Source organism: Branchiostoma lanceolatum, chromosome 4 (assembly GCF_035083965.1).
Source record: "Branchiostoma lanceolatum isolate klBraLanc5 chromosome 4, klBraLanc5.hap2, whole genome shotgun sequence".
Lineage (NCBI taxonomy): Eukaryota > Metazoa > Chordata > Leptocardii > Amphioxiformes > Branchiostomatidae > Branchiostoma > Branchiostoma lanceolatum.
Window position 1 is genome coordinate 11,942,310 of NC_089725.1, and position 27,397 is coordinate 11,969,706.

At 41.0% G+C, this 27,397-nt stretch overlaps 3 protein-coding genes across 5 annotated transcripts; 2 read left to right on the forward strand and 1 right to left on the reverse strand.

Moving 5' to 3' along the window:
• Positions 1 to 861: 861 nt before the first annotated feature.
• Positions 862 to 8,819, forward strand: LOC136432613 (neuroglobin-like). Of its 3 annotated transcripts, none has more exons than XM_066424021.1 (4): positions 862 to 1,048; positions 4,984 to 5,229; positions 6,648 to 6,870; positions 8,367 to 8,819. In XM_066424021.1, exons 2-4 carry the CDS (start codon positions 5,054 to 5,056, stop codon positions 8,532 to 8,534), a joined length of 567 nt encoding a protein of 188 aa, XP_066280118.1. In that variant the 5' UTR covers positions 862 to 1,048; positions 4,984 to 5,053; the 3' UTR covers positions 8,535 to 8,819. The 3 variants fall into 3 exon arrangements, with proteins under 3 accessions (XP_066280118.1, XP_066280117.1, XP_066280119.1); XM_066424020.1 differs by lacking the exon at positions 862 to 1,048 and adding an exon at positions 4,633 to 4,759; XM_066424022.1 differs by lacking the exon at positions 862 to 1,048 and having other exon boundaries at positions 4,769 to 5,229.
• A 2,148-nt stretch (positions 8,820 to 10,967) lies between these two features.
• LOC136432612 (cytochrome P450 2J1-like) lies at positions 10,968 to 15,787 on the forward strand. Its single transcript, XM_066424019.1, has 4 exons — positions 10,968 to 11,357; positions 11,997 to 12,186; positions 12,669 to 13,631; positions 13,904 to 15,787. The coding sequence occupies exons 1-4, from the start codon at positions 11,190 to 11,192 to the stop codon at positions 14,083 to 14,085; spliced, it is 1,503 nt and encodes a 500-aa protein (XP_066280116.1). The 5' UTR covers positions 10,968 to 11,189; the 3' UTR covers positions 14,086 to 15,787.
• On the reverse strand, positions 14,334 to 27,252 carry LOC136432610 (protein O-mannosyl-transferase 2-like). The gene is made up of 21 exons (XM_066424014.1): positions 26,847 to 27,252; positions 25,345 to 25,429; positions 24,894 to 24,998; positions 24,412 to 24,520; positions 23,917 to 24,025; positions 23,463 to 23,622; positions 22,656 to 22,762; positions 22,407 to 22,489; positions 22,009 to 22,118; positions 21,782 to 21,848; positions 21,498 to 21,558; positions 21,028 to 21,106; positions 20,688 to 20,839; positions 20,060 to 20,148; positions 19,613 to 19,689; positions 19,097 to 19,168; positions 18,686 to 18,745; positions 18,322 to 18,427; positions 16,125 to 16,265; positions 15,746 to 15,857; positions 14,334 to 15,357 (listed from the first exon to the last, which is right to left on the reverse strand). Exons 1-21 carry the CDS (start codon positions 27,050 to 27,052, stop codon positions 15,252 to 15,254), a joined length of 2,196 nt encoding a protein of 731 aa, XP_066280111.1. The 5' UTR covers positions 27,053 to 27,252; the 3' UTR covers positions 14,334 to 15,251.
• Between the last annotated feature and the right edge of the window lie 145 nt (positions 27,253 to 27,397).

Consider the following 27,397-nt stretch of genomic DNA (forward strand, 5'->3'; position numbering starts at 1 on the left):
GACTTTTTAATTCACAAACTCACAGAATTTTAATGATATGCTGGATGATCGACCAATTGGGAAATGATACGGACATATGGAATTCAGTCACAGTTGCCTGAGCTGTAGGAAAGTGGATGAGTAAGTTTTACATTCTGACTCAGAGAACAACGTAACGAATGAGTCAGCAGATTAAACGTACACATGTACCTCGTTTGTACTGAATAATGCTTAGGTCACATTTCCAATCCGGGGCCCGGTCGGGCAGCTTGCGGGAACGAAAAATATGATATAAAAGACAACTAAAGACAAAAAAACGTTAAAAATTACTCCTTACGACAAATTGTGTATTCGCCGACACCCCGGCCGGGCCCCGGCTTGGGAATGTGACCTAAGCATTACCAAGGACATTATAATGTCCTTGGCATTACTCGGCACATGCTGACTCAAGACACACGCCAACTTCCATTTTCTTCTGCGCCGTTGTAACAAAATCTGTAAGAATTCCACTATATGTATATGGATTTATTACGACTTCAGTCGTGTAATCTGTATCTTGCTATTTGAACAAGTCTGAGTGTTTGTTTCTTGGTCATTAAATGGGCAGTTTGAGATAAAATGTATTTCGTCTTCCACCGCTTTTGGCATACAGTTCTTATAAATCTTTCCCCCACAGGTAACTTTTTGTACCGCCCTTTCTCAATTTCCAGAGGGTGGGCGCTAATTCTAATTTTACTGATTGCTGATCTTAGCTCAAACTTAACTAGTAACAGTAGATAATTTTCCATTCTGTAACTTTATAATATATTCCGAGACACGTGACTGTGTCCGTGTCCTCCCAATCGGTGCCACTGGAGGGTTTCCGCCTGCGTGCCCATCACTCATTCAACCGTCATTACACAGTAGCGAGTCAGCCATCCTTATCACTGGACTGTATTCTGATGACCGGCATAGGTATTGACGCCTTACTGTGTGTTAACGTAGGGTCTATGTCCGAAGCCTTCACGCTTGCGATTTACCAGAACGTGGCGCTCTTGAAGTTGGTGGAGATTGAGATCATGGTGAGACGGTAGGTGATGAAGACTCTACTTTGTCTTGTTAGACGGTGAGCTGGCTGCTTACGTGGTGAGTTTTTTTGTCTACCTCTAGGCAAGCTTAAGGCAGGGACACGCACGTATTCAGGAAAATGCGTTTCGACCGTTCCCATGGTTTCCATGGCGGATGTTTGATCTACTAAGGACCTTCCGACAGCAGCATACCCGCTCTTTGTAAATCTATTTCACATATGAATATTGGTGACTAGCAATGAACGTTTGTCCTTTAATACTACTTAAAAAAACACTATCAGCTAGGTCTTGTAATTTCATTGTAAATCTGCGACCTACAAAATCTGCGCTCAGCAACATGTCAGCTGAGGTTGGCGCAGTTGCTAGGTAATATGTATGAAGCATGTCGTCTTTTTGCATTCCATCTCTCAAGCCATTCAGTGTCAACCCGGCACTATGGCATTTTAAAATTCCCTGATCTATATCTGTAGAAATGGCAACCCCCATCCACGATTTGTCCAGTCATCTTATCAGCTACATTACAAATGCACAAGTGGTAAAATTACCAATGACTAATAATCGGTGATAGAAACAATGATACTATAAATAGCGTCGAACGATCGTTTTGATGACGCCAGCTCCAATAGATACCGGCGTATTGGATTGGGCGAGTGCAATCAAGGGTTGAACCAAGATTAGGATGATCACTGGACGTAGTAAAAACCTCTCACTTAGCCTGGTTACCAGTCTATCCCAGGGCTGTAAGCTGGAACTCCCGGGTACTGTTAAGGTTTCTATGATGTTGCCTGTCTGAATCCAATTAACAGCATTGTTGCACAAGGCCTTCCAGGGGGTCTGTGGCAAACTTTCCTCGGGGCATGTTGGACCTGGTGCCAAAGAGCTGGTCTGCCAGGGCCCTGACAAAGGTCTGGATTCCAGGTTACATCTCATTACAAAAGTGTCATTGAGAAACGAACTCCCCGCAATACATATCGCTGATTAGGAAAGATTACAGTGCTGGATGTACAAAGGACCGGGTAATGCCTGCGTCATGCTCTGCGTCATGTAGTTATTATGCCAGCGACCTCTTTTCGTGAGATAGACGGTTTCTTTGTTTTTCTTTCGTTTTGGATTACTTATTGGAACTGTTTGTTATGTACCACAGTCCTAATGCTTTCCAACTGAATTTAAAAAAGCAATGCTGTTTTAGACGCAGCTGATGATTGATATTTTGGTTCACACGTATGTTGTGTCTAACTCTTCTGACCTGGTTTACCACTACGTAAAACTGCGGTAGTCCAGGCCTATACTCTTAGGCCATCGCTAGTACCATCCTTTCGGCATAATCAGTGTTGTGATAAGTCTCCTCTTCTTTATATTACCATTTTCAAAGCCTTCATCAATATTGATGGAATCGCCTTTTGCATAAGTTCGTCAGCTGATGAATTCAGAAGGTGTTTGGGTTTAAACTCTACGGGAATCTTACAGGACATTCAGCGGTTCTGCATTGAAATTCGTCCATTATTCTTCATCAGGGAGGTTTTATCAGTAATGCCGATGGATCAACAAGCTATCGATCTCACCTCAGAAATCTTGTTAGTTGGAACGGTGATGGAGAACGCCTTTAGCCGTTAAGGTCACAGCAAGTACATTTTATGGATGATATCAACGCGCGGATGGATTTTTCGAAAAAAAAAGAAGTTATTTTGTTCCCGGCTTCCGGAGATGGTCAATATGACAATGAAAACTTCATGAAAGCGCCGAATATGGGAACACATTTCATGTGGTACTGGTAGCCTTGAATATTGAATATGCTATAGAAGTGACACTAGTGAGGTAGACATGAGTGTAGTTGTAGAAGTGAAACTAGCTCGGCAGCTGTAGAATCGACACCAGTGTGGTAGTTACTACAAGTCTTTTATTTCTAAGAAGTAGGATACCATACTAGTGTCACTTTGTGAACTTCTTAGGAGCAAAAGGCTTGATGGCTGTAATACCATGTCTTGTCATTTCACGTCTTCTTACAAAGTTTATGGTGTCTATTTTGTGAAAATTTAGGCATCTGTTTTTTGCATCTTTTTTCCACGCTCTCACATTAAATTTGGAGTCTGCAGAGGTTGTCATCCATAAAGTTTACTTGCTTTGGCAAAATGATCGATTACGTGGGCACGCCTACTAGTCTTACTAGCCGCGCAATAATTTAGAACTTTACTGTAACTGAGAGTCCCGTAACTTTTCAAAGCCATGGATGACGTGCAGTCTAGCCGATGGAGGTGAAACATACAATTCATTACTTGAAAATAAGATTCATTCTGTAGCAGAATTAAACTATAATTTACAAGACAAAGAAATTTATGCTTAACAATACCAGTCTTTGTCAAGGAATGGGCAATACGCTGCTTGTATGACGTCACTTCCTGCAGATAGAAAGCGTGAGCTGTCGATCAAAAGTTGGAGAAAGTTTATGGAGTCCCCCGGCTCTTGTTGTACGGTCCTAACGACTTTGGGTAAGTCCCATCCAACTTTGAGTTGGAATAGCCTAAAGCGGCTGCAAGATATTAATCAGTAATTATGAGCCCCTAAAGATGTTACCTGCAAAAACCGCCAAGTGACAATCGTCCTATAACAACCCCCAAGGCCATGTTGATCATGATTTGATTATATGAATGACATCTGCGCGCGCATCAATTTTTGTCCATTTCCAAAAATAAAATAAAAGGTTTTCTACCATACTGTAAATCATGCAAAGCAGCTACAAAATGAACTAATATATGCTGTAAATTGCAAGCAGATATTTCGGAAAATGGTACTAATGTCGTAGATGACCAAAGTCAAAGAAGAGGATGTGAAATTGCTAACAAAAATGAACATCCATGATGTATGCCATTCGCTGTGTGTGTAGTCATTTCTGCAACCTTCCTGACCACGTAGATCTTATAATGAAGGCAACTTTTTTTATTCACAAGCTCGCATCAGTTTTGGGGATTCCAGAGGATGCCATTCATATTATCAAATCAACATGGCCAAACTGGAATAACCATTGATAGTGACGACATAAGAGGACAGGAATATAGTTCAACAGCCCCAGTAAAATTGATGCACAGGCAAGAATTCAGCTCTGACAGTTTGAAGACCTGTCATCTAATTCAAATTCCACTTTAAAATCCCACCGACTTTTGACGCTCATCTACGTATAGAAGGGTTGACAACTGTATATATTTTCATAAACCTACTTACCCCCTGGAAGATCTCTGCGGAACATTAGTTTGCCATGGGTAATCGCGAGGATAACGTTGCCTGATGTTTGCATAATAGAGAGCATGCACATGGCGGTTTAGAGGATGACGGGTGTCAGTTGGCATGGCAGATGTGCTAATTTGGCACGACAGATACATACTGTATCTTGTTACGTTAAACAATTAACCACAGTTGTCACGCGTTCAAGAAATCAATTGCCTTTCATTGGAATTGTTTGAACGGCCACGCCATTGTGTGAGGCAATTTATATCTGAAGTTGTTGACACAGTTCAAACATATTAGTGCATTGGAAAGCGTTTTATCATCATCAAAAGCACGCATATCATAGCCGCACGGCAGGTTATTTTGTCTGAAGGTGAACTTTGAAACGTCCTGCCTAGCGGAGGAGTATCCTCATTCTGCGCACGTGTAGCGGACTGGCAACACCGTGGAAGGATATACGGCCTAGATTACTCTCGCCTTATCGCGCTTTAAAGGTACCTCGGCACTGTTGATGTAACTGCCGTGCGGAATATACAAAAGTGTTTTCTGACACCAAACGATGTCACGTGTCCTGTCAGTGGTTTATCTGCTCTCTTCAGGGTGTGAACTTGGCGGTAGAATGGGTCTGTTGTCCGGATCAGGTCAGGCAATACGGTACGCCTAGCACGTGATGTGAGTTGACCTGACCGTAACCTGTACTTTCTCCATCCTCTCACAGAGTCTGAGTCCCCGACAAGGTGAGACATACAGTCCGGAACATCCTTGACTCTTCCCGGCCGCAGCATACGATGGGCACGATAGTGGAGGGAGAGGGCACGGACCAGGTGAACGGGTACGGAGGAGAGAAGGAGCCGGGAGGCGAGCACGGCGGCCCGCTGACACAGGAACAGGTCCTCGGCATCAAGGAGACTTGGGCGGTCCTAGCGCAGGACCCGATCGAGAGGGGGGCAGACCTCTTCATGAAGTAAGCTCAGGAAACATACTTAATCATTGTGTTCAGACTGAGCACAATTAAAGGGGTTTACGTTTTGATAACTTAAAAAGGACCGACAAAGAGTTTATTATCAATCTTCTAGAAGTTAATGGAAATCCTGATTTTCGAAAAAATAAGTTCATCATATAATGAGAGGTAAGAATTGATGTGTAAATGTGATTTTTAAGTTAAATGGATTTTTAAGTTAAATGGTTCTCTGTCTACAGCATTTCAGATGGATGTAAATACTATTCTTAGATAGCTTTATAGTAAAGCTGTAGGCACTGATCGAAATTCACAAAGGTTTGTTTTAAAATGTAAAAAGACACCGCTGTATTGATCTACCGCAGCAGCCGGTACTTGTTACCTTGTAGAATACATCACACACTGACCTAAACACACCGTACATCCACTGCACGCAGGCTCTCTTCACCTCATTCTCGTTTGTTGTGGGCCGAGGTTCGATCGATTTATTGAACTGTCTTTCATTAGTTCATCCGTACGGTGCGCTTTAATCTGTCCGACCGGTCGGTGAGAGTACAGATAATTGACGTATCCTGAGATGGCCCCGTTTAGCCTGCATAGATCACACAGGTGGTTATGCAGTGACTTACTTAGACTTAGATCCTCCCGTGCCAAGTGGCACATTGGGCAGCAAGCATCCTCCATTTTGTGCGATTTTGGGCCATGTCTTCCGCTCCTTTCAGGGTAATCCCCAGTTCGTCAAGGTCCTTCTGAAGCATGTGCCTCCATGTGAGAGATATAGGTTATGCAGTGAGGGGTTTAACAAAAATCCAATAGTGGCCCTTAATCTGTTATTACTCTGCACGACTGTTGGCCTTTTTTGCGTTGTGAATAGTGGAGCATGAGCAACTACTCTGAAGATAAAAGTGATTTTTACTTTTGCCAATAGATATTTGTAAATGAGCTCTAGTTTTTTCGTACATTTTGTAAAAAGAAATGACTGTGGGAAATGTTTTGAAGCAGAAAAAAGCTCATAATCCTTGCAACACAACAAATAATCTAATTATGCTAATATTGTTACGTCCGTGAAAAGGGAAGTATTGTTTTGGTCTATTTGTTTGTGTGTGTGGGTGTTGGTCATGGTGTGTTGATGTTTAGAGTTGAGCTGAGCCTTGTAACCAGAAACTGGCAGCTAGGATGCGAAGGTTGCACTTGCCTCTTTTCCAAAATTCTTCGATCGGCAGCCTGGCAGGAAGTAAACGTTGGTCCATTGCAAAAAGGCAGGAACCCTATGGCACTTGAGAGTGGAGCGTGAAATGTGTAATGTGTGAATTGAAAATAGTTGTGATATATTTTGTAAAATTTTTCTTACAAAAACTCTAATCATAAATATTTCACGGAGGTATGAAATCTTCGATTTCTTGTCTTCTAACCGTCGTGGCCAGGATATTCGAGGATGACCCGGATCTGAAGAAACTGTTCTACTTCGCGGACGAGGGGAGGGAGCTGAGTCGGGAGGACCAGCGGATGCGGTCGCACGGGGAGAGGGTGATGGAGGCCGTGGGCGCCGCCGTGGACAACCTGGGGGACCTGTCTCCCATCGTGCCCGTGCTGACAGAGCTCGGGGCGCTGCACTACAAGTACGGCGTGCAACCGAGCTACTTCGATGTAAGTACTGCCGTGATATTCACATTTTAAACAATCATTCAGTGAACGCAATGGTGTAGTTGAATTGCCGTCTTTCAATTTTTTTTCATTCAATCAATATTGCATTAATAGCATAATGGTATACTTTTCAATAACGTTGTAACTCAGTAAATAGAAGACACATAAACCTCAGTTTTCAAGTTTTTTTTTAATTATACGTACGAACATTTTTTTGGGTATGATCTTGAAACATGCTTATGACTCTATGCCCACTATCCTGTCGACGTCCAAATGTGTCTTTATTTCCCCCTTCCTCGATGTGTTTAATGGCATGAAAGTTATTAGCAACCGAGGCTGTTGACATATGTATGCCCACACTTAAGTGGCCCCCCTGCAAGCCTTATCTCAGCACTTGGTCAATGCAATCATAGCTTATTTGTACATGTCAAATGTACAAAAAAAACTTTAGGCAAGGATTCATGATACCAAATTAAGCGTGAAAGAAAGCGCGTTGACGGTAGTCAAGGTGCGATCATAATGTATTATGTGACCTCATAAACGATCATTGTACTACCATGTGGGAAAATGTTCGGAGGCTTCTTTCCTTCACTGGGCAGCATTTACTCGTGTTGCTACACACTACTTTTGGCAGAATTTGCAGTATCGATGAAATGGGAAGTTTAAACCCTGACCGGGTCATACCATACACCCTATAAATGGAAAAGTCTCAGCTTTGTACTCGGTACTTCTAGCACTCACCCCCTGCTGTAAATGCTAGCAATGACAGCCGTGGCGACTAACGAAGGGCGTTTTTGCTTGAAATTACATATACTATCCCTTCTTAGTCATATGTAATCTCAAGCAAAAACGCCCGTTGTCGCCACGGCTAGCACACTGAGTGTGACCCAAGGGCTATAGAAACGGAACTTGGGCATCGCCTTAAATTATCGTTGGTTTATGTATTTGATCAAAACACAATGTTCCACAGTGGCAGCCAATAGGCTGAATGTAGTTTGAACATTATAACGAGTTAAAATCGTTGATACAGATTGATACAAAGTGAAATGTAGTTTTAGCAGTTATCAAAGATAGCAAGTATACAGCGTAACATAGAATATATAGATATTAACCTCATCGACATTAAAATCATCGTCAGTTCAAAGTATTGACTGATACACATCGAAAGCACCCTCATTAAATCAGGACCCCTATCGTTCCACGTTGGCTCTCGCGAAGGGGCCCCGATCTTCAGCGCCGGTAGACATGGTTCTGGCACCGTTACTGACAGTTGTGCATGAATAATTAATGAGCTATCCTTTTGCGCCAGATGAGGGGAAGCAAACCCTCTGATTGGCTGAAGCTGTTTTGGTGGTGACGTCGCCAGAACCATGTCTACCGGCGCTGAAGATCAGGGCCCCTTCGCGAGAGCCAACGTGGAGCGATAGGGGTCCTGATTTAATGAGGGTGACCAAAAGGAGTGGGAAAGATTCTAACAAATATACCTTTAACATTTCCAGACTGTTGGAGCGGCGTTGATATACACGCTGGAGACCAACCTGGGCGATAAGCTGACTCCTGGCGTCAGACAGGGCTGGGTGCAGGTGTACGGCATTGTGGGCGCCACCATGAAGAAAGGGATGCAACAGGCTATGGACCAACAGAACATGGGCAAAACCTGTCCGTAGGAGATTACTCTATCTGCCGTCTGTAAATTGCGATGCGATATTTTGTAAAAGTAACGTCATGGCCATCTTATATATTAGTTACTAAGGTGGAAAAAATGCTGATGGTTTGAGGTTTACGTCATGTCTGCTCGTTCCCAGGATGATCGCATTTGGCGGGAATGACTGAGGTCCGTCAGACGTTTTGTGTAATAATCCATTAGAACAGAGCTGTAGATTGTTGGCTTTTTATATTATATTATACTTGTCAACAATAGACTTCAGAGAATGCAATATGAACGCCAGACAGGGTCGTCAGAACAAGGAGTTTTCGATAAAAGCTCCTTGGTCAAATCTAGCTAACAGGCTACTACATAACTAGAGTTATCCTAGATACAAACCGTCTGTATGATGTCAAAAGCAGTCACAAATAGTTTCTGTGACAAGCTACATTATATCATACATGTGATAGTGATGGATACTAGAATATCTGTGTCCAGCAAAGAACCTAGCCCCGATATATTGAAAATCACGAATTGATCAGCGCTCCCCCCAATTGCAAAAATAAACGGCGACGCCGCCCAGAAAACCTGCAAAGCCGGCTTGACACTAGATGATCCAGCTTCCCATGCAAAATAAGTCAAGCCAAACACAATTATGATATAGAATTGCACAATGTCGTTGGATTAGATTTTTCCAAATTTGCTGTAAATGTACATTAATTATCATTTTGTCACTTGCAATTAGCCTTCGGGCATAGACGAATCTTAAAAAAAAACACGATTGAAACTACTGAGCTTGATTATCAAATATTCAAAACAAATATCTCCCAGATTAGAAAATCTCACTTGTTATGATACTGACTGATGTTTCTTACAGTGTTGTTACGATATAATGACGAAAGAAATGCAAAACTATATACTTACGCATAGTATTGGAAAAATATATATTAAGTGGCTCTAATCCCGTAATGAAAAAACACAACAAAAAACTCAACATTTCAACTGTTTTTGTACATCTAACATGTAAAATGGATAGAACATACTCACATTGACAGTAATGAATATTATGACCTTGTATATGTCAAACCTGTGGACAGTGTATAACATTTTAGTACGTAGCATATGTGTGACACAGGCTCGTTGTGTAATGAAAAATGTTGAAATCTAATGTAAGCAATTCACTCTGAACAATAAAAGAAATCAGTTGGACGCTTGTCATAATATTCTTTTAACTGTAACTTTATCGTTCGGCCACTTCAGTTGTTTTCCTATATTTGTTGGAAAAAGTATGAATGACATAAGGCTGCGAAAGTTAGTTATGCCAGACTTTCTAACTTTTCTAACTTGTGACACATATTTCAGAACTCTCACGTAAGGTCTGGCCTCCAGTACATAATTTTCAAACATGATCACTGCTGATTACATTAGATCATTTCTCTTATATTTGTTACATCTTGATAACTCATATTCTCTCTCTCATTTTGGCATCTCATGTTTTCACGAACCATTACCTTCGCCAAATGATGTTTATCTTTTCGAGTGACGTTTGCCATTAATTATGCAAATAATGTCATCATTTGATAAAATCTCTTAATTGATCATGTTGTCCCCAATGATCAGTTGTTCAAAGTATGAAAGTTTATCTCAGCAAAGAAGGCTATTGTAGCATTTTCTCATAAATCATGTAAATAAGGCCCTGATTTGATTGATTTATGTCTAATAAAGTTCACCTTAACTTAGCTTCGTAAAGCCGCAAGTATGGAATTCCCATCATTTTCTGCTATGGAATTATAGTAATTTGTCATTGATTATTATGTATTGATTATGCAAGTTATGCCTTCATTTGCATACACAACATACGTCTGCAAGATCTATTGCGGAATTCATATGCGTTATTTATAAAGTTTCCTCCTTTATCATGCAAAAAGCACGACCACAGCATGTCCAGAACATGAGATATCAAAACTGGAAATTCCGCAGTTTTACATTGGAAAGCCGCCAGGGGCCCATTAATGATCTTGACTTATTTTCTCGACCCCTACCCACTTATCATTAGGATCCATCCAGGGCTTCTTGATCGAGTTATGCTGTTCACAAACACACAGACACACAAACGGCACCAAAAACATAACCTTCTTGGCAAAGGTAACAAACAAACAGACAATCTACTAAACCCAATACCTCCATTTTCAAGGAGGTACTAAAATAAAGGAAATGTTATAACATGTTAGTCCATGGATGATTTTTCCAATTTATGGTTATAATACAATCTTACAACAATCACTGTTGTAACAAACAGACAGACAGACAGACAGACAGACAGAAAAGCAAACAAACAAACAAACAAAATTAATTCTATCATCATTCAAAAGTTAGTAACTTAGTATACATGCACAGACTTAGCAAGTTTTAGAAAAAAGGAGCCTCCTTTTGCCCCCTACAACGACAATGGAACCTCCCATTTAAGGATGGCTAAAACGCAATGACCCAGGTGCAGATCCCATGATCCCATGAATGTAGGTCATGTAGGTCAGCTGCTGGGGAAAAAGGAACTTGCTGGGAAACAACTTGGGGTATAGCAGTCAGGAAGAAAAGGGAGAACCTTTGTACATGCCTTAGGTTTACAACATTGTCTACTTCTCAGTTCTTTTATAAGAGTTGTAACTGTACCTAGAAGATGTCTGTGTGGGCCCTGTTTACCTATCTGAATCTCCAGACCTGCCTTATCCTGGGGTTTGTGTTCCTGCTGGCCTACTGGTACCTCAGGACCCGGGCACAACCCAACCTCCCACCAGGGCCATGGACACTGCCTTTGCTGGGGAGTGTGAGCAACATGTTTTCCTCAGTATGTATTGATTCTGATACAAGATACTGTAAATGCAGAATGTTTGCAGGGATTTATTGAATTTCGCGGTAGGGAGAAAATGTAGTGTTCCCAGTGGTTTTAAGTTTGCATTTGAAACGATAGTTAAAGCGCTACAGTCACATAATGGATTGCGGCTACGAAAACCGCTAACATAAAACCTCTGCGAACATTTCTGCATTTACAGTACTATTTTCCATACCACCCAGGAAGCAATTGTTAAGTTCAGTTTTTCCTCTATTATCATATGCCCTACATACATGTCACTGGGGCAATACAGAACAAGATTTCAAGGGACTTTAGCCTAGTTTGTCAATTCAAAATCAAATGGTTTAACAACATTATCGTAAACCTCCAAGTTCCCTGTAGCAAAGGATTATGGGAACTTGGGAAGTATAAACATTATGGTTAATGCGTATTGTTTGGGGAATATCCATGTATAGTGTAATAAGTTACATTTATGGGAAGGTAGATAAGGTTCAAAGGTTAGATGTGACAGGTCGTTCGGTATGATATAAACTGCTGCATGCCTGCGAAGTGTGTTATGCTGAAGGGCGGTTATGCTAGTAGCTATATACATGTAGATACATTGTGAAATGTTGATGTTGTCTCTTGTTGTAGGTTCCACACCTGTCCTGGATGGAACTAGGACAGAAGTACGGTCCAGTCCTCTACCTCCGACTGGGCAGCAGGCACGTTGTCGTTCTCAACAGTTACTCAGCGGTCCACGAGGCTCTGGTGAAGAAGGCGGAAGACTTCTCTGACAGACCTGTTTTCTACTCTTTCAAACTGACTGGCCAATTGGACAATGGTAATAATAAATCTTCATTATGTTGTATCAAATTACAAAATGGATTTCAGGACATTGTGCCTAGATTGTGGCAGATTGGGCTATAGCTAGTATAGATGGATGTCGATCATGTTCATATCAAGAAAAGCATATGTCAGTACATGTCAGAAGTGCTCACTCAGTAATAACGGTTATTACCTTTGCCAAGAAGGTTATGTTTTTGTTAGCATGGTTGTGCTTGTGGTGGAACAGCAAAAGCTATTGATGGGTTATGAACTTTGGCATGAAGAAAGGTCTCAACAAAAAAGAAATGCTTCCATTTTGGGCCACCTGGGGACCTTCCTGGTACTGCAGCAGAATTTATGGTTTTTGTGTCACAATGTTTGGATAGTTTTTTCAAGTGCAGTATTCATTTACTCATTTTTACTTTAATCTATTTATGTGTTATGACAATGCAATTTTATGCATCACCCTATTTTGACAGCATGGTTGTTTTTGTGCAGGAATAATTCTCCTCCCCTATGGACCACTCTGGAAGCACCAGCGCAAGTTCACCATCATGGGCCTCCGAGACTTCGGTTTCGGGAAACGCAGCCTGGAGGGGAAAATCGTGGAGGAATCACAAGGGCTAAGAGAGGAGATTCTCAAAAAGGGACAGAAGCCTTTCAACGCCAGGCGCATGCTGCAAAACGCAGTAGGTGATGTCATCTGCTCCATAGTGATTGGCAAACGCTTTGAGTACGACGATGAGAAATTCGAGAAGATCATGGAGGCTTTTGACCAGAATGTTGGAGACCAGCGGCTGAGTGGAATGGCTGACTTATTCCCGTGGGCATGGCACATTCCTGCTGTCAAGAGAGCCATTGACAGACAGGTGACAAATGTTGAAATCAGCGTTGGCGCCCTACGGGAGGACATAGCTGAGCACAAGAAGACTTTTGACCCCAATGATATCCGAGACTTCATTGATACATTCCTCCTAGAGATGAAGAACAGGGAAGGAGAGGAGGATAGTGAGTTTACAGACAGACAGTTGGAGTTCCTGATAGCAGACTTGTTTCTAGCTGGAACAGAGACGACGTCGAGCACCCTGCACTGGGCACTCCTGTACCTGCTGCGACACCCTGACGTACAAGAGAAGTTGCACCAAGAGATCGACAGCACCATCGGACAGGACGTCACCCCATCCCTGTCCCATCGCAGCCAGTTACCGTACACAGAGGCAGTCATCGCAGAAGTTATACGAATCAATCCCATTGCCGCTGTTGGGGTTCCTCACGGTACATCCAACGACACCTCCCTGTTTGGATATGATATTCCCAAGGATTCCCTCATCTTTGCCAATCTCTGGGCAGTCCTACGTGATCCTGAGGTCTACCCTGAACCTGACGCCTTCAAACCCGAGAGATTTCTGGACGACAAGGGTCAGTTCAACAAGGGGAACACTTTTATTCCATTCTCTCTTGGTAGGTCAACAGAAAATTTTCACCATTACATTCATACCCATGTTCTTGTTCAGTTTGTTCATACTATAGGGCAGCATGTTTCCTTACTGTTTCAATAGCAGGGTATTTTTTTACAAGGGGGGGGTGTTATTATTTAAGCCCTTCCCTTTTAACATGCTCAAGGCACCTCCTTGAACATAGATATAGCCATCTTTTAGTCTTCTATATTCTTCTTAAACATAAACTTAAGATTGTCCTCTTCTGAATGTATTTATATTCAAATTCCTCTACAGGACGCCGTGCCTGCCTGGGAGAACAGCTGGCCAGGATGGAGCTATTCCTGTTCTTCACCTCCCTGATGCAGCACTTCACTTTCAAACTGCCAGAGGGCACACCACTACCATCCACTAAAGGGAAAATTGGCCTTGCAAATACTGCTGAAGATTTTGATCTTTATGCTATCCCAAGGGAGTGATAAGTTGAAAGTCTATAGGGGGCCAAAAATGTAAACATTTTGAGGTCTCATGAAGACCTACTCACATACTAAATGTCCACCCAGGTATTCTTGAGCTATGTTGTTCACAAACAGTAACTGAAAACATAACCTTCATGGTGAAGGTAATGAAACCTAAACTCTAACAATAGCTTTTTATATGGCTGATCTATCATCTAAAAAAAGATATAACGTTAGGTCATGAATATATAGAAAACAGAAACTACATAAAGGCTACAAGTAACACTTTATTGCAATATGGGATATTTCAGCACCAGGACTAAATAAATAGATAAAACTAAACTTCAAGTAAAGAAGTCAGTTTCATAGTTATCATTACTCGCCTCTACTTTCAATACAATAACTTACATGTAGAGGAGAACCTTGTATGGCATTACAACAGTTTTGTTACAGTTGGCCTTACTTGTGTAAATCTGAAGTTAAAAGTGCAAAGAAAGCTGTCAACATAGTGTGGACAGTATTCCTGTTATATGACAAAAGCCATACATTAAGAATTGTGAAGCCTATAAAGTGAGAAATAATAGAAGTGAGATGGCTCGCTATTGCTAACAATATCCGATGGCACACAAATATGTATGTGTATTTCATACATGATCACCTCAGATACTTTCATAATATACAGAGGGAGGCTCGACAGACTGTATCTACAGAAAATACACCTCTAAAAAATATCGTTTTCAATTTCTATTTATGGCTGGAGCCTATACACAGAGAGGTAGAAATACTAGTATATGTCATGCTGATTTCTAACATATAGATTGGAAGACAAAAATATTTCTTTTGTCTGAACCAGCCGTTACATGATTTAAAGCTAGTTCACAATGATACAGTCACATATCTTAAATGCAACAAATTTCTGTGGAATATTGTAAAATTTTTATGTCACAAAAACACAGGCTAAACATACATCCTTATCTTTGTATGAAGGATCTGTAATCGTACTCAACATAGTAAGAGTTTTACACGTTATTTCTGTCTATACAAGTATCTGCTGACAGTTCAACTTCAGGCTTCATAAAATTCACTGATCATAATGATGCAACATCTGCAGTCTGTTGTCATATTTCCCATGATTTCATTGTCATTTTTCCCATGATTCCATTGTCATATTTCCCATGATTCCATTGTCATATTTCCCATGATTCCATCCACTTCAGCCCATACATTGGGCTGGTCTCGTTGTCCGCCAGGGGACCAAACATGCCGTAGGACAAGGGGTGGAACAAGTAGAAGCTGAAAAAAATTACAGGACAATAACGGTTACCATAAATACAATTAGATTCAAGGGGAATCAATTTTGCCGGTTGTGTTCAGAGCTTTTAAAAGTTTTCGGTGGGCACTGAGTACATCACTGATCACCGCAAAAACTGTGGAATATAAATCCACCACATGTATTTTAAGATTTAAAGTAGATACCAACACTACTACTCTATATTTCACATTGGTTACAAACTTCAGTAAGCCAGGTGGCATGGTATCCTTGTGGTTAGGGATGTTGACACCCTTGAATGTCCTTCTACAACAGGAGGTGTGATAAACTAACAATGAATTCATAATCCTAATCCTTAGACCATCTTTACAACTTGAGCAGTCTTTCATCAATTTTGCAAGGATTTCTTACCTGTACAATAGAATAATGAAAATAAAAGCTGTTCCCCATTGATGTATTCTTCTGTAGACTTCGGGTTGTGCTTTATGCTCCACAATTTGCAGAAAGTAGTCATATATGATAGCTGGAATGAAAAAGACATTCAGACTGTCACAACCATGAAACTTAACAATCTACATGTCAGTGAAATACCCCTTAGTGATGTTTGCTAGAACTGCATGTTGTACTATGGACACTCAAATGATAGTGAAAGTAACAAAAAAGAACTTGTCATTAAAACAACTCTAGATGACTTCTGCATCTTTTGAAGGAATTCAAGAATTGACTTTCTGTCTTTTCTAAGACATAAACTGTCAAAATATGTTGGTAAGCAGTTTTTAGAGGTGTGTACCTGTGAGCATGGACTGGAAAAGCATGGCTGGGAAGTAGTGGTGGAAGTACAGCACCCTCCCCATGAAGTAAAACGGCAGGTAGTGCAGGGCCCAGCCTGCAGCCATCCACCTCGCTGCTGAGAGTGTGCCAGACTTTTTTTCTGAAATAACAGCAAAGACAATGTCTTTACCTTGAGAGGACACTTGTGTCCAAATGCTTACTTCTAAAGGTTAGATGTTTTTGCAAAGGCATCTTTAGACATTATGCAGAAACTGATTGAAAGACGATTCAAGAAGAAGTATACAAGGATTTAAAAAAAAAAGGAAAAAATGTCAGCTCACTTAACAGTTGTAAGTAAGTAAACCTTACATGCAAGTCTCAACACCATGTACAGAACAGTGCAGATTTCGTAAACAAAATCAAAGACATCCAGTTAGACGAAGATGATATCATCACTTCGTATGATGTGTGCTCTCTTTTCACCTGCATCCCCCCCAAAGAAGCGGTTTCAGTAGTCAGGGAAGCCTTAGAAGCTGACAACACACTAGCAGACAGAACCAAGTTATCTGTGGACCAAATATGCAAACTGCTAGACCTCTGCCTGGGGTGCACATACTTCACTTACAAAGGACAATTCTTCCAACAACTGCACGGCTGTGCTATGGGTTCACCAGTTTCGCCCATCGTGGTAAACCTGTACATGGAGAAATTTGAGAACAAAGCCCTCAGTACTTTCAAGGACACTCCCCCGGCCAACTGGTTCCGTTATGTAGATGACACTTGGTGCAGACTAAAGAAGAGAGTAGCTGATGATTTCTTTGAACATATCAACCAGATAGATGACAACATCAAGTTCACACAGGAGTCGAGTCAAGATAATATGCTCCCTTTCCTAGACACCAAAACCATCATAGAGAAGGATGGTCGCCTCCAGTTCGAAGTATACAGGAAGCCGACCCATACCGATCAGTATCTGGCCTGTGATTCTCACCACCCTTTGGAACACAAACTGGCAGTTATAAAAACTCTCTTTCATCGGGCAGACAACATCATCACCTCAGACACGGCCAAAACAGACGAACATAGACACCTCCGAGGTGCCCTGGGCAAATGTGGCTACCAAAGATGGACTTTCAACAAAGCCCTCAAACCATCTGACCAGTCCAAGAAAACGCCTAAGTGTACACCGTTGACCAACAGAAACAAGACCAACATCACTATTCCATATGTACAAGGAGTGTCCGAAAAACTCCGACGGATCTTCCAAAACTTCAACATTGCCACCAACTTCAAACCTCAATCAACTCTCAGACAAAGACTGGTACATCCTAAAGACCGACCCCGCAAAGGCAGCAAGACCGATGTCATCTACAGACTCAAATGTGAAGAACCCAACTGCAACAACACTTATATCGGAGAGACCAGCCGATCACTTAATGAAAGGTACAAAGAACATTGCGCTAACCGCTACTCCTCGGCCATTTTCCACCACCTAAAACACAACCAGGGGCACTCGTTCAATCTCGAATCCACTGATATCCTTGACCGCGAACCCCGCTGGTTCGAACGTGGAGTAAGGGAGGCAATATATGAGAGGATATACAATCCAACCCTCAACAGGAAAGGAGGGCTAAGGGTGGAACTGTCTGGCACTTGGGACATAGCCTTGGGGGCAAACCAGCTTTAGCTCCTATATTAAAACAATAGGAGCTATTGTCCCCTTTTACTTCAACCTTGTCTTGAGTTGTCTAATTCGCTTTCTATTGGACTATCTAAAAATTTGTCTTCTCCTTATTTGCATATCAATTCATAGTTCGTGGTTATAAACCTGCTGTTCAACTGATCTTGCTCACAGTCACTGACGAAAAGTAGTGGATGCTACTTGAAACGTCTGACCGTTTCCAAAATCATATCCAGTTGTTTGAGTAATTGCTTTTTGGCGTATCTTATTACCTGGATGTCTAATCTTCATCGACATGCCTTACATGCTATTGTTTAGCAATCCATACTATCTTGACAAACATGTATGGAAAACAGACTCCAATCCATAAACAATACAAATCATACACAACTATAATTCCAATAAAACAGTCTACTTTCATTAAAACAGTCTACTTTCATCAAAACATCTACCCTGAAGACAAAGTATATTTCTTGATCATGTACAAACACCATTCTTAATGTACAGCTTGTAGTTCAGTGAGTAGGAACCTTACCTGCCAGTTGTGGAGGGTCCACAAACCCCCTCTGTGTCCTGAGAGCCTCCACTAAAAACACCAGCATAGCCCCTGCCAGCAAGGCTAGGTTACCCCACCAGATAACCTGATGACACAAAATATGTTACATGCCTCGTTAAACCCACAAGGATGACAACAAAGCTGACAGATTATTCTGATACATCAGTTTGATCTTATACTAAAAATATACAAATAAAAGGTAAAGATATACAAGGAAAGCTAATGATAAAAAATCTTATTCTAAAGAGACAAACAAAGTTAGCTGCAATAATCATTGTCAAGAGAAAACATGCAGCATATTTGTATGAAAGGTTTGATTGATATAGCCAGTAATATTACTCACAGGATTCCCGAGGAGATACACTTTGTAGTCTGTTGCATTAACTCCTGAAAATCGCTGTCCCTATGAAAAAAAAAAAGCAGAAATGATTTTGTTGTATTGTACTGGTACTGGGTACCAGTATGCAGCCCAAACTTAAAGTTACATTGCTTCATTTAACATGTTTAGCTGTAATAATTATCAACTGTCCACAAAAAAGTCTTTGTTTCTTTATTCTTTGTATGAGATTCATTGATAAACTAGCATTTTTGTTATACATGGGTCATATCGTATCCGCCATGAAATATGGAGGTATTGTTTTTAGTGTGTGTGTGTGTACATGTGTGTTCAAACCTGAGTTTATTTCATGGAGATCTGATGTCTTCAAACTCTTGTTAAAATACTAAGTAGTAACAAGAAGAGGTTCTAGCTTACCCTGTAGTTCAGGGGCCACTGCCATGGTTGTGATGTAACCTCCCCTTCTTTTGCCTTCAGACCACTGTTTCCCTACAGGGGAGAAAATGTACAGTTTTAACTTTCAAACACATTTTGCACACATTTTTGGCAACACCTTGGGAGTGGAGCCTGTAGTGAACTGTAAATTCAGTTACTTTTGCAGTGGTCTTATTTTGTGGTAGGAGGGACAAGGAGTATTTCTAAGCATCTTAAATTCACAGTTGAAATAATTCTGTACTACAGTAGTAATATTTCGGAAACGCATATTCTTGGTGTCATGAATTCACAGTGGAGAGGTCACTGTGATAAGCGCAAAAATAAAACCACTTCAAACTCTTAAAAATTGACAGTAGTATTGTTCTTTAATTTCCAAATCTCCATATGTGGAGGTAAATGTTAAGAGAATTTATGGGACCTAGCCATATGTAGACAGCCTAAGATAGGATGACTCAGCACAATACAACACGTCAAGCACATCCTGCTGACATTACCGACCTGCACCATGACTGCGTGAGACTCCAGCAGTTTCCCTAGGAAAGATGGCTGGTACACCGCAAACGTACCGTTGGGGACTGAGGGAGCAAAGAATATGTAGAATGAGAATTTTCAGTGCTAAATTAATGTAATTTTTCAACAAAACATATTCTCTAATAATACCAATAAGACAATTCTAAACCTGCTTTTAATGGTATCTTTGATAACTGAGTGGACTCATGAATTTCGGATCACAACTTGCCACAAATAAAAGTGACCAGTCAATGCTTTCAGCCATCAGCATGCTGACTTAACTGTTAGTCTACTTTCAGATCTATATTATTCAACAGCAACACATCAAAACCAATGTCATTTGCACAATGTTGGCTATACATTTCATATCTATGACAAATGACAGCTGCAGCATTCGAAAGGTTAAACGCTAAAGCTATGCCTGGCAGCACTCACGCTGGTTGTTGATGTGATCTTCCACGTTCCACAGGTTGTTCTTGTCCCTAGTGAAGGGGTTACAGGTCACCTCCAGCTGCTCCCAGCCCCTAGGGTAGCAACACAACATGTCTACCTGAACAGTTTATACATTACATGTATAATGAAGGATCTTTTAACTTACACAAACAGCAAACATTTAGCTGTTCATCTGTGTTAAGTAGAAAACTTCCTGAAGGTGAACTGTAATTCAAATTACAAAGAATTGGACACATTTGTGACTATCCAACTACCTTTTCTGTCAAGGAATGAGAAATCCCCTGAAGTGGTGGATCACTCATTCCTTGACAAAGACTTGACTTGGACCGTCCAGACTCTGTCCAATCTATTTTGTTGGTAAATAGGTTTCATGACTTCTTTTAATCAATTTTGGGTAGGTCCCAATTCTTTGTGTTCTAAACTACATCTTTGTACATGTATTGTTCAGCTTTGCATCACAAGAGCAAACTCTTGATTTTCTCTGTACCGCAAATGAACTTACAGTAGCTAGCCTCGACTCTTGAAACCATGGTCATCAGGAAAGCTTGACAAAGGTAGGTGAACATGCAGGTTAAAGGTAGCAGTGGAGCTATCATCAAGGTAACCTCACCATTTGGGGAGAGTCTTGGAGTGTGAGTGGAGGGCACAGCCTGTCATGTAGTGGATGAACCTGACCTTGGACCTGACCGTCTTGATCCTGCTCTTCTCTGTTCCTCCAACGACCTCCACCTTCCAGATGTCATTTATGTCTCCTGTTCCATTCTGAGGACAGGTTTAATGGTTTATGAACAATGCAACATCCTTGCTTAGTAATAGTTTATTTATTGATTCATATTCACACATCGCGAACAATGGTAGCCCATTGGCTGAATGGCTCACAAGGCTCAATGAGAAGTAAATGTGGAAACATGTCAATTATATGTTTAAAGCATAGATGTGTGGTACCTCACCTGTCCATACCCCGTGACTTGGAAATGTCTCTTTGTGATAGGAGCAGGTTCTTGGTGTGTGTGGAGATTTCTCCGAGTCCTGCAGGTGAGGAAAGAATATGGTCCTGCATCAGGATTATGCATGGCATATACATATATACATACCTTGAGTGTGAATTTTAGAGCTAACTTTTGAGATAGCCAATTTCAACTACAACACAACAGAAGTGGCACAAACTAACCTGAAGGAAATGTTGTGAATGACAACATGGTAAAAGACAGCTGCATGTATTTGTATCTGTATTGTATAGCCAGTATGACCACTCTTGGCTATAACACAGGCCCGTGGCAGACACATCACAGCAGCTGTATTACAATGAGTTCAACTCTACAAAGTTCTCAAGGAAAAAAAATGAATTGTTGTAAATGTGAAATGGAATTTTGATAGAAATACTGGGAAGGGAACATGAATATTGAATATGATGACTCACGCCACGTGTTCCAGTCGAACCAGGTCACCATTCTTCACAAACTGTATAGGGTCCTCAGGAACTGTTGAATCAACAAAAGGAATATAGTAACCCTCTGACTTAAGTCTATGCATTGAAAATCTAAACGAATCGATGGTTTGGTAACAAACATCAAAAGGTCTTTCAAAGTTAGCTGCAAATTGCCAACAAAAAAAATTGGACTCCTAAACAACAATACCCCTAATGCCATTTCCAGCTGAAGGCAATGTGACAAAAATCAACAGGAATATGTAACTTTTACTCACTTGGGTTTCTGTCATATCTTTTGATGATCCAATAATTGTTGTCATCCTTATGTGTGTATGCTGTTATCTGAGGAAAGGCAGAACAATCAAATACATTGTATCCAGATTCCTAAGAGGAACGGTTTTGACACAATAAAACCTGCATTTGTGAAGAATTTTCTTTCACAATATCTCCAACAAGTATGTGGTTATTGCAAATCTAAGAACGAGCAAACAAAGATCTGTACCTGCTGCTGCTGCGCCCCCAGCCCCTCAGGGTACAGGTGCCAGTGGGAGTGGAGCAGGCCGCCCGCAGGCCGGTAGTTCTTAAGAGTGATGGTGGAACCATACGCTATATCTGCGACCAACCAGAGGGCATACATAACACATAATATGTACTGTACACTGCAAGCTAAAATCATGACTGCTTTATGTACTAAAACAACCCATGTATTGAAGACGCAATGATGTCTGCAATCATGCTGGACTTCCAAAAGTTGGATCAAGGAAAAAATGTTATGTTTCTGGTTACTCGACCAACATTAGCTTTAATCTGCTGACCAGAGCCTTTTTTGAGGTCAACCGCTGGCAAGACATATAAATAAGATTTTCGATCTGAGAGATGAAAATGTTTAAACCAGCTCACCTTCCGGCATAATTGCTTGATAAAGTTTGTTCCCTTCCAGCGTAGACTGAAAGGCTGAGCTCATGAAACCATCACCTGAGCCACTGGAAATGAATAACAGTCGTCATGATTAACAGATCTATAGTAGATGCTGGAATCTTCACAAGAAAGTTTTTTTCATGTACAGAAAACTCCTGAATCTACTATTATTACTAATAATGTTTGGTCTGATAACTGGTAGTATATATAAACTTAGTAAATAGTACTCACCTTTTGTACAATGTGTGAAAATGAACAGCAAAGCAGGTAACGTAGATGGCTGCTGGCAGGACTATAAGGCACATGGTTCTTGCCAGGAAGTGTTTGAAAACAACCATCTGGGAATAACACAAAAGCACAGGCTGAGACCTAACAATGGAACATTTCTATGTGATGTCGTCACTGTGTCCACCACCATGTCGGTGTCCCTATTTGCATTTTAGTAAATCATATCTTAAGCATTTCCAGACATTCAAAGATCTTCCGACCCTCTCAAATAACTACTATGAAATGCCTATAGCTCAAGTCTAACAAAAGAATAGTTGTGCAAAATGTACTTGAAAACTTGCAGATGAAACACAAAAAGGCAGTGTACACTTGATCTATGAATAGTATGATCCATTGAAATGCAAAGAGGGATGCCAGCATGGTGGCTGTACCTGCCTACTACACAGATACTAGTATGGAACTGGAAAATTATTCCATCACAGAACAAAAAATCGAAGATCTCATGCCTCCGTGAAATATCTTTACAAAAATCATAACACAACCTTGTCCATTTCACACTTTACATTCTCCACTCTCGGGCACATGCCATCCTCGAGTTCCTGTCTTATGATCATGTGCCAACATTCACTTCCTGCCAGCCTGGGGAAGAAATTTGAATGGAGGCCAGCTCAACCTTCCCATCCTACCAGTCTCTGGTTACAACTCCACCGAGGAACAAACCTGGACCCAGGCAAGCAGGAAAATCTTGAACACACACCAAGACAAACAAACAAACAAACACAAGAAATAAAAGTACTTAAAAAAAGCTACCAGCGGTAAAGTTAAATCCCCCAGCAGGTCCCACAGGTCACTGACAGTCTTCAGCCCCACCCACAGAATGATGAACAGTCCCACAAACTTCACGCTGAAGGCCAGCGCAATGAAGCAGCCTGCTCCACACATCCACACCCACCACCACATGGAAAATGGTCTGGAGTCAAGGGATGGGACACATAATGAAAAACGTTAGAAGCCATACTCATCTGTAATAACTCCCAATCCACACAAAAAATGAGCGTCTTTTTCTTGAATTATGTGGGTGGCGGTAAAAACAGCCCACTGACTGATGGTAAAACCACAGTCTGTTCCCATCTTATTTATTTGCTTTCAATTTATGAAAGGTGGTGTGAGTAATATAAATGATGTTTACGCTTGAAGCGTTTTACTTTATAAAGTCCGTCATATGGAGAAAGTTGTCATTTGTCAAGCATGTTACGGCGTTCACCTGTTTTTGAGAGAGTCAAATTTGGACTGACAGAAGACTGCACCCATGATGAAGCAAAGCATGATGGGATCCAGGAGGATGTACTGAGATAGGGTAAGGCAACCTGTGTCTGTGGTAGAGCAAAGAATTCAATGTTAGATAACTGTGAATCGGTGCAACAAAAGGGTCGAGCTATTTTGTGACATAGAAAGAAAACAAAACATGATGCAACATGTAGAAAAATTATACAATACGTCAAAAATAAAAGCCTATCAAGATATAAAATATCAACACCTGTCAATACCAGTAATCAACAGAAGATATATGTTTTTGCTGCAAAATTAATTAATACAAAAGGTAACGATTACCAATATGAAAAAAAAAAAAACATATCACTGAACTTGTTGGAATGTGAACAGAAAATATCCTTTTTATGTACCTACATACAGCGGGCAAAGCACAACATACAGAAATAAATACTAGTAGGTGTTGTGAATCTGAGTTCTCACATCTTACCAAAAAGCAGCAGAGTAGCAGCCAGAGAGGCAGCAGGAAGAGACCATGTCAGCTCCCACACTGTCAGGAAGGCCAGGGGAACCACAGTGGAGCCCAGACTCACACAGAACTACAAGACATACAGGCAACAGCAACTTACAAGTGTTTCAAGTTTTGAAATGTCAAAATCCTTCCCACACCTTTTGGTGTGTAGAGGGAGGTGCCTATCTATCTTTCTGTAGTCCTGGGGCCACATAGCTTGTCCACTGGTAGTGGTGTCTCTCTCACAAGTGCTGAGAGTCGAGTGCATGTTCCATTTTTAAAGCCGTTGGTATGACCAACAACCTCCCAACACAACACATTAGGCTGTTGCACTGGCTAAGTGATTTAAATACAACAGCCCATGTACAAGTGTCAAAACAGTAGTATATCAACATAATCAGCAAGGCAAACCTTCTGTCTGTTACATGTACAATTTCAATAAAACACATTTAGACACTCACAGTTCTCATGCCAATATATTTGGTTTCTCCGTATTTGTCCCCAGGTTTCTCAAAGGGAAAAGTACCATCATAGCCAGTCAGGTGCCCCGAGAGTCCTATCAGCATCTAGAAAAAAGAAGGGACACGAAAGTGTCACCATATTACCTATCGACTCTAGATCTGTCGTCATCTATCAATTGTTCCAATTCAGGCTTTTGTTCATAGATGGTCAAGGTACAATTAAATTAGCTTTCTTTCATGATTAAGCTAGAAATCGGGTATCTGAATGATATGATTTAAATGCAAAGTCCACACTTCTTGAAGTTGTTCTGTGATGAATGCAACAATTAGTGACTAGAATTTAAGAACATTCAGAAAACAAAAAACACAGTTAGTACACTAGGTAAATTTCTGATGGCACAAGCAATTCATTTTGAACCAAATAAACTACTCTACGAAGCTAACTACCTACCTTTCCCAAGGGAGGATGAACATCGAAGAAGAATGTCCTATTGATGTAGTAGCTGCCCATCTTTCCGAAATGAGTTTCATCCCAACTAGAAACAACACAAAAGATAGTTTCAAATTCAACTGATACAATATTGTAAAAAATGAATGAAAAAGAAAGACCAGTAGAATGCAGTTTGGACATACTAGCAAAGTCTAAATGTTTGTGGTGGTTTTATTTTCAGGTTTTTGCAATGAACTCTTCACATCATGAATATATGTGTTTCCATTGAATGTATTACTACTGCACAACCAAAATTGTTTTAACCATGAACTTAAAACACAGCGCAAATCTCCCTTTCCCGTCTCTCACAAACAATAAGTCGCTGCAAAAACAAATGAATTTACAGTACACGACTGGTTGTCCCAATTTTTTTCGTTTGTGCTGCTCTTGTGATAGGAAGCGATGTTTCAAAAGCAAATATACAAATGTACATGTAACTGCCTCCTTTGTCAGTACTGGACAACCAGTACGGAAGTGGTCGTCAGAACAGGAGCTCCAGTACTGAGACTTTCTCAGTACTAGACTTCCTGTACTGGGCAGCTTCAGTACAGTCCTCGGTTTTCACGACTGGAAACCGAGTGCTGAGACTCTAACGAGCGTCTAACGTTATTTTCAGGGCTGCATCTCTTCGATGCTTTTTTCCCCACTTCAAAGCTATATTGTTTGGAAAACATTCGAATGAAGAAAAAAAAATACAGTATCACATTCTGTTACGTTTCAACGACGACAACATATCCTTGTGGCTTGTGCCTTTATCGGGAGAAAACGTACACTGTTAAATACCTACCAAAATCTATGTCCATAACCAAGGAACAAAGCAGTACTACCTAAACGTTAGTATGTACAAGCATTAAAATGTACAGACAACTGAATCCAAAACTGTCCAGTCGGTCCAAACAATGGATCATCCCATTACCGTATAGAATGTGAGTACAGGACGCCCAGTTCCGACATAATTTGAGGTCTCGGCTTCCAGTACTGAAGAGTCACTATTTACTGGTAAATCCAGTACGGAACCCGTTACATCCGTAAATCGGCACTCGGTTATCCAGTGCTGAATGACCTCCGCACTGGGTAACCAGTACTGAATGATCTTTGACCTAGCCGGAACGCAAATCCGTACTGGAACCCGAGTACCGAGAGGAGTTCAGCTCTGGAAGCCGAGTACCGAAACAAATTCAGTTCTGGACGTCCAGCGCTGACGAAGCTTCGGTACTGGAATGAAGCCGTTCCGTACTGGAATTCTTGTACGGAACTTCCTTCCGTACTGGGGGCCGAGTATCGGCGGCATTTTCTCCACGGTTTCCGTACTGGGCGCCCAGTAAGGAGCCGGTTACATCTGTATATTTGTGTTTCAAAATCAAATCAAAACCACAAAGTGATCTCTTTGCTACCATAAACGTTACAACTTACATATGCAACTATTATTTGTTACTCATGCCATAATTTGTTGTCATCCTTACCATATATGATCAGGTTCCTCTAATTTGTAGAATCTTGTACCAAGAGTAAGCGCCACTATAGCAGCAAAAACGACCCACGCGTGAAGTCCAAGATGTTCCGGCTTCCCTCCGTCCTGGTGCCGTGCTTTCGTCACTGTCTTGTCTCTGCCGTTAGCATCAACGGTCTGGGTCTGGGTGGGACCGTTCTGCTGTTTACCCCTCCCCATTGTCACGGTTTTCAACTTGGGTTTCAACTCCCGTTTATCGCCAATTTTTGTCTACACTACCTCTCTATGAAGCTATACAGATACCCAGTACGTTTCCTTCATAAAATAGCCCATTTCTCTTGACCTTGCTTGCTACAAAGCTATGAAAATCAATAAAACTGGATGAACGAAAGAAATAAAAACTGCAAACTTGTGATCGCCTGTACCCTTTGACGTTTGACCCAAAATGGTAACGTCAACTTTGTACGTAGGTGTAACATGACCAAATTATGAAAAGAAATCTCATTCTGACAAGGGACTTCTTATATAAACTAGTAAATGCAAAGCCTAACTGAGAAGCTAGAG

What these genes read in the sequence shown, in the direction of transcription:
- LOC136432613 (XM_066424021.1), top strand. Translation starts at nt 5,054, where the DNA reads ATGGGCACGATAGTGGAGGGAGAGGGCACGGACCAGGTGAACGGGTAC. An exon ending in GGGGCAGACCTCTTCATGAA is followed by an intron (nt 5,230 to 6,647) that starts GTAAGCTCAGGA and finishes CGTCGTGGCCAG; the next exon opens with GATATTCGAGGATGACCCGG. An exon ending in TGCAACCGAGCTACTTCGAT is followed by an intron (nt 6,871 to 8,366) that starts GTAAGTACTGCC and finishes TAACATTTCCAG; the next exon opens with ACTGTTGGAGCGGCGTTGAT.
- LOC136432610 (XM_066424014.1), bottom strand. Translation starts at nt 27,052, where the DNA reads ATGGGGAGGGGTAAACAGCAGAACGGTCCCACCCAGACCCAGACCGTT. An exon ending in AATATATTGGCATGAGAACT is followed by an intron (nt 24,521 to 24,893) that starts GTGAGTGTCTAA and finishes TATGTCTTGTAG; the next exon opens with TTCTGTGTGAGTCTGGGCTC. An exon ending in CTCACGCAGTCATGGTGCAG is followed by an intron (nt 19,169 to 19,612) that starts GTCGGTAATGTC and finishes TCTCCCCTGTAG; the next exon opens with GGAAACAGTGGTCTGAAGGC.
- LOC136432612 (XM_066424019.1), top strand. Translation starts at nt 11,190, where the DNA reads ATGTCTGTGTGGGCCCTGTTTACCTATCTGAATCTCCAGACCTGCCTT. An exon ending in TGAGCAACATGTTTTCCTCA is followed by an intron (nt 11,358 to 11,996) that starts GTATGTATTGAT and finishes CTCTTGTTGTAG; the next exon opens with GTTCCACACCTGTCCTGGAT. An exon ending in TTTTATTCCATTCTCTCTTG is followed by an intron (nt 13,632 to 13,903) that starts GTAGGTCAACAG and finishes ATTCCTCTACAG; the next exon opens with GACGCCGTGCCTGCCTGGGA.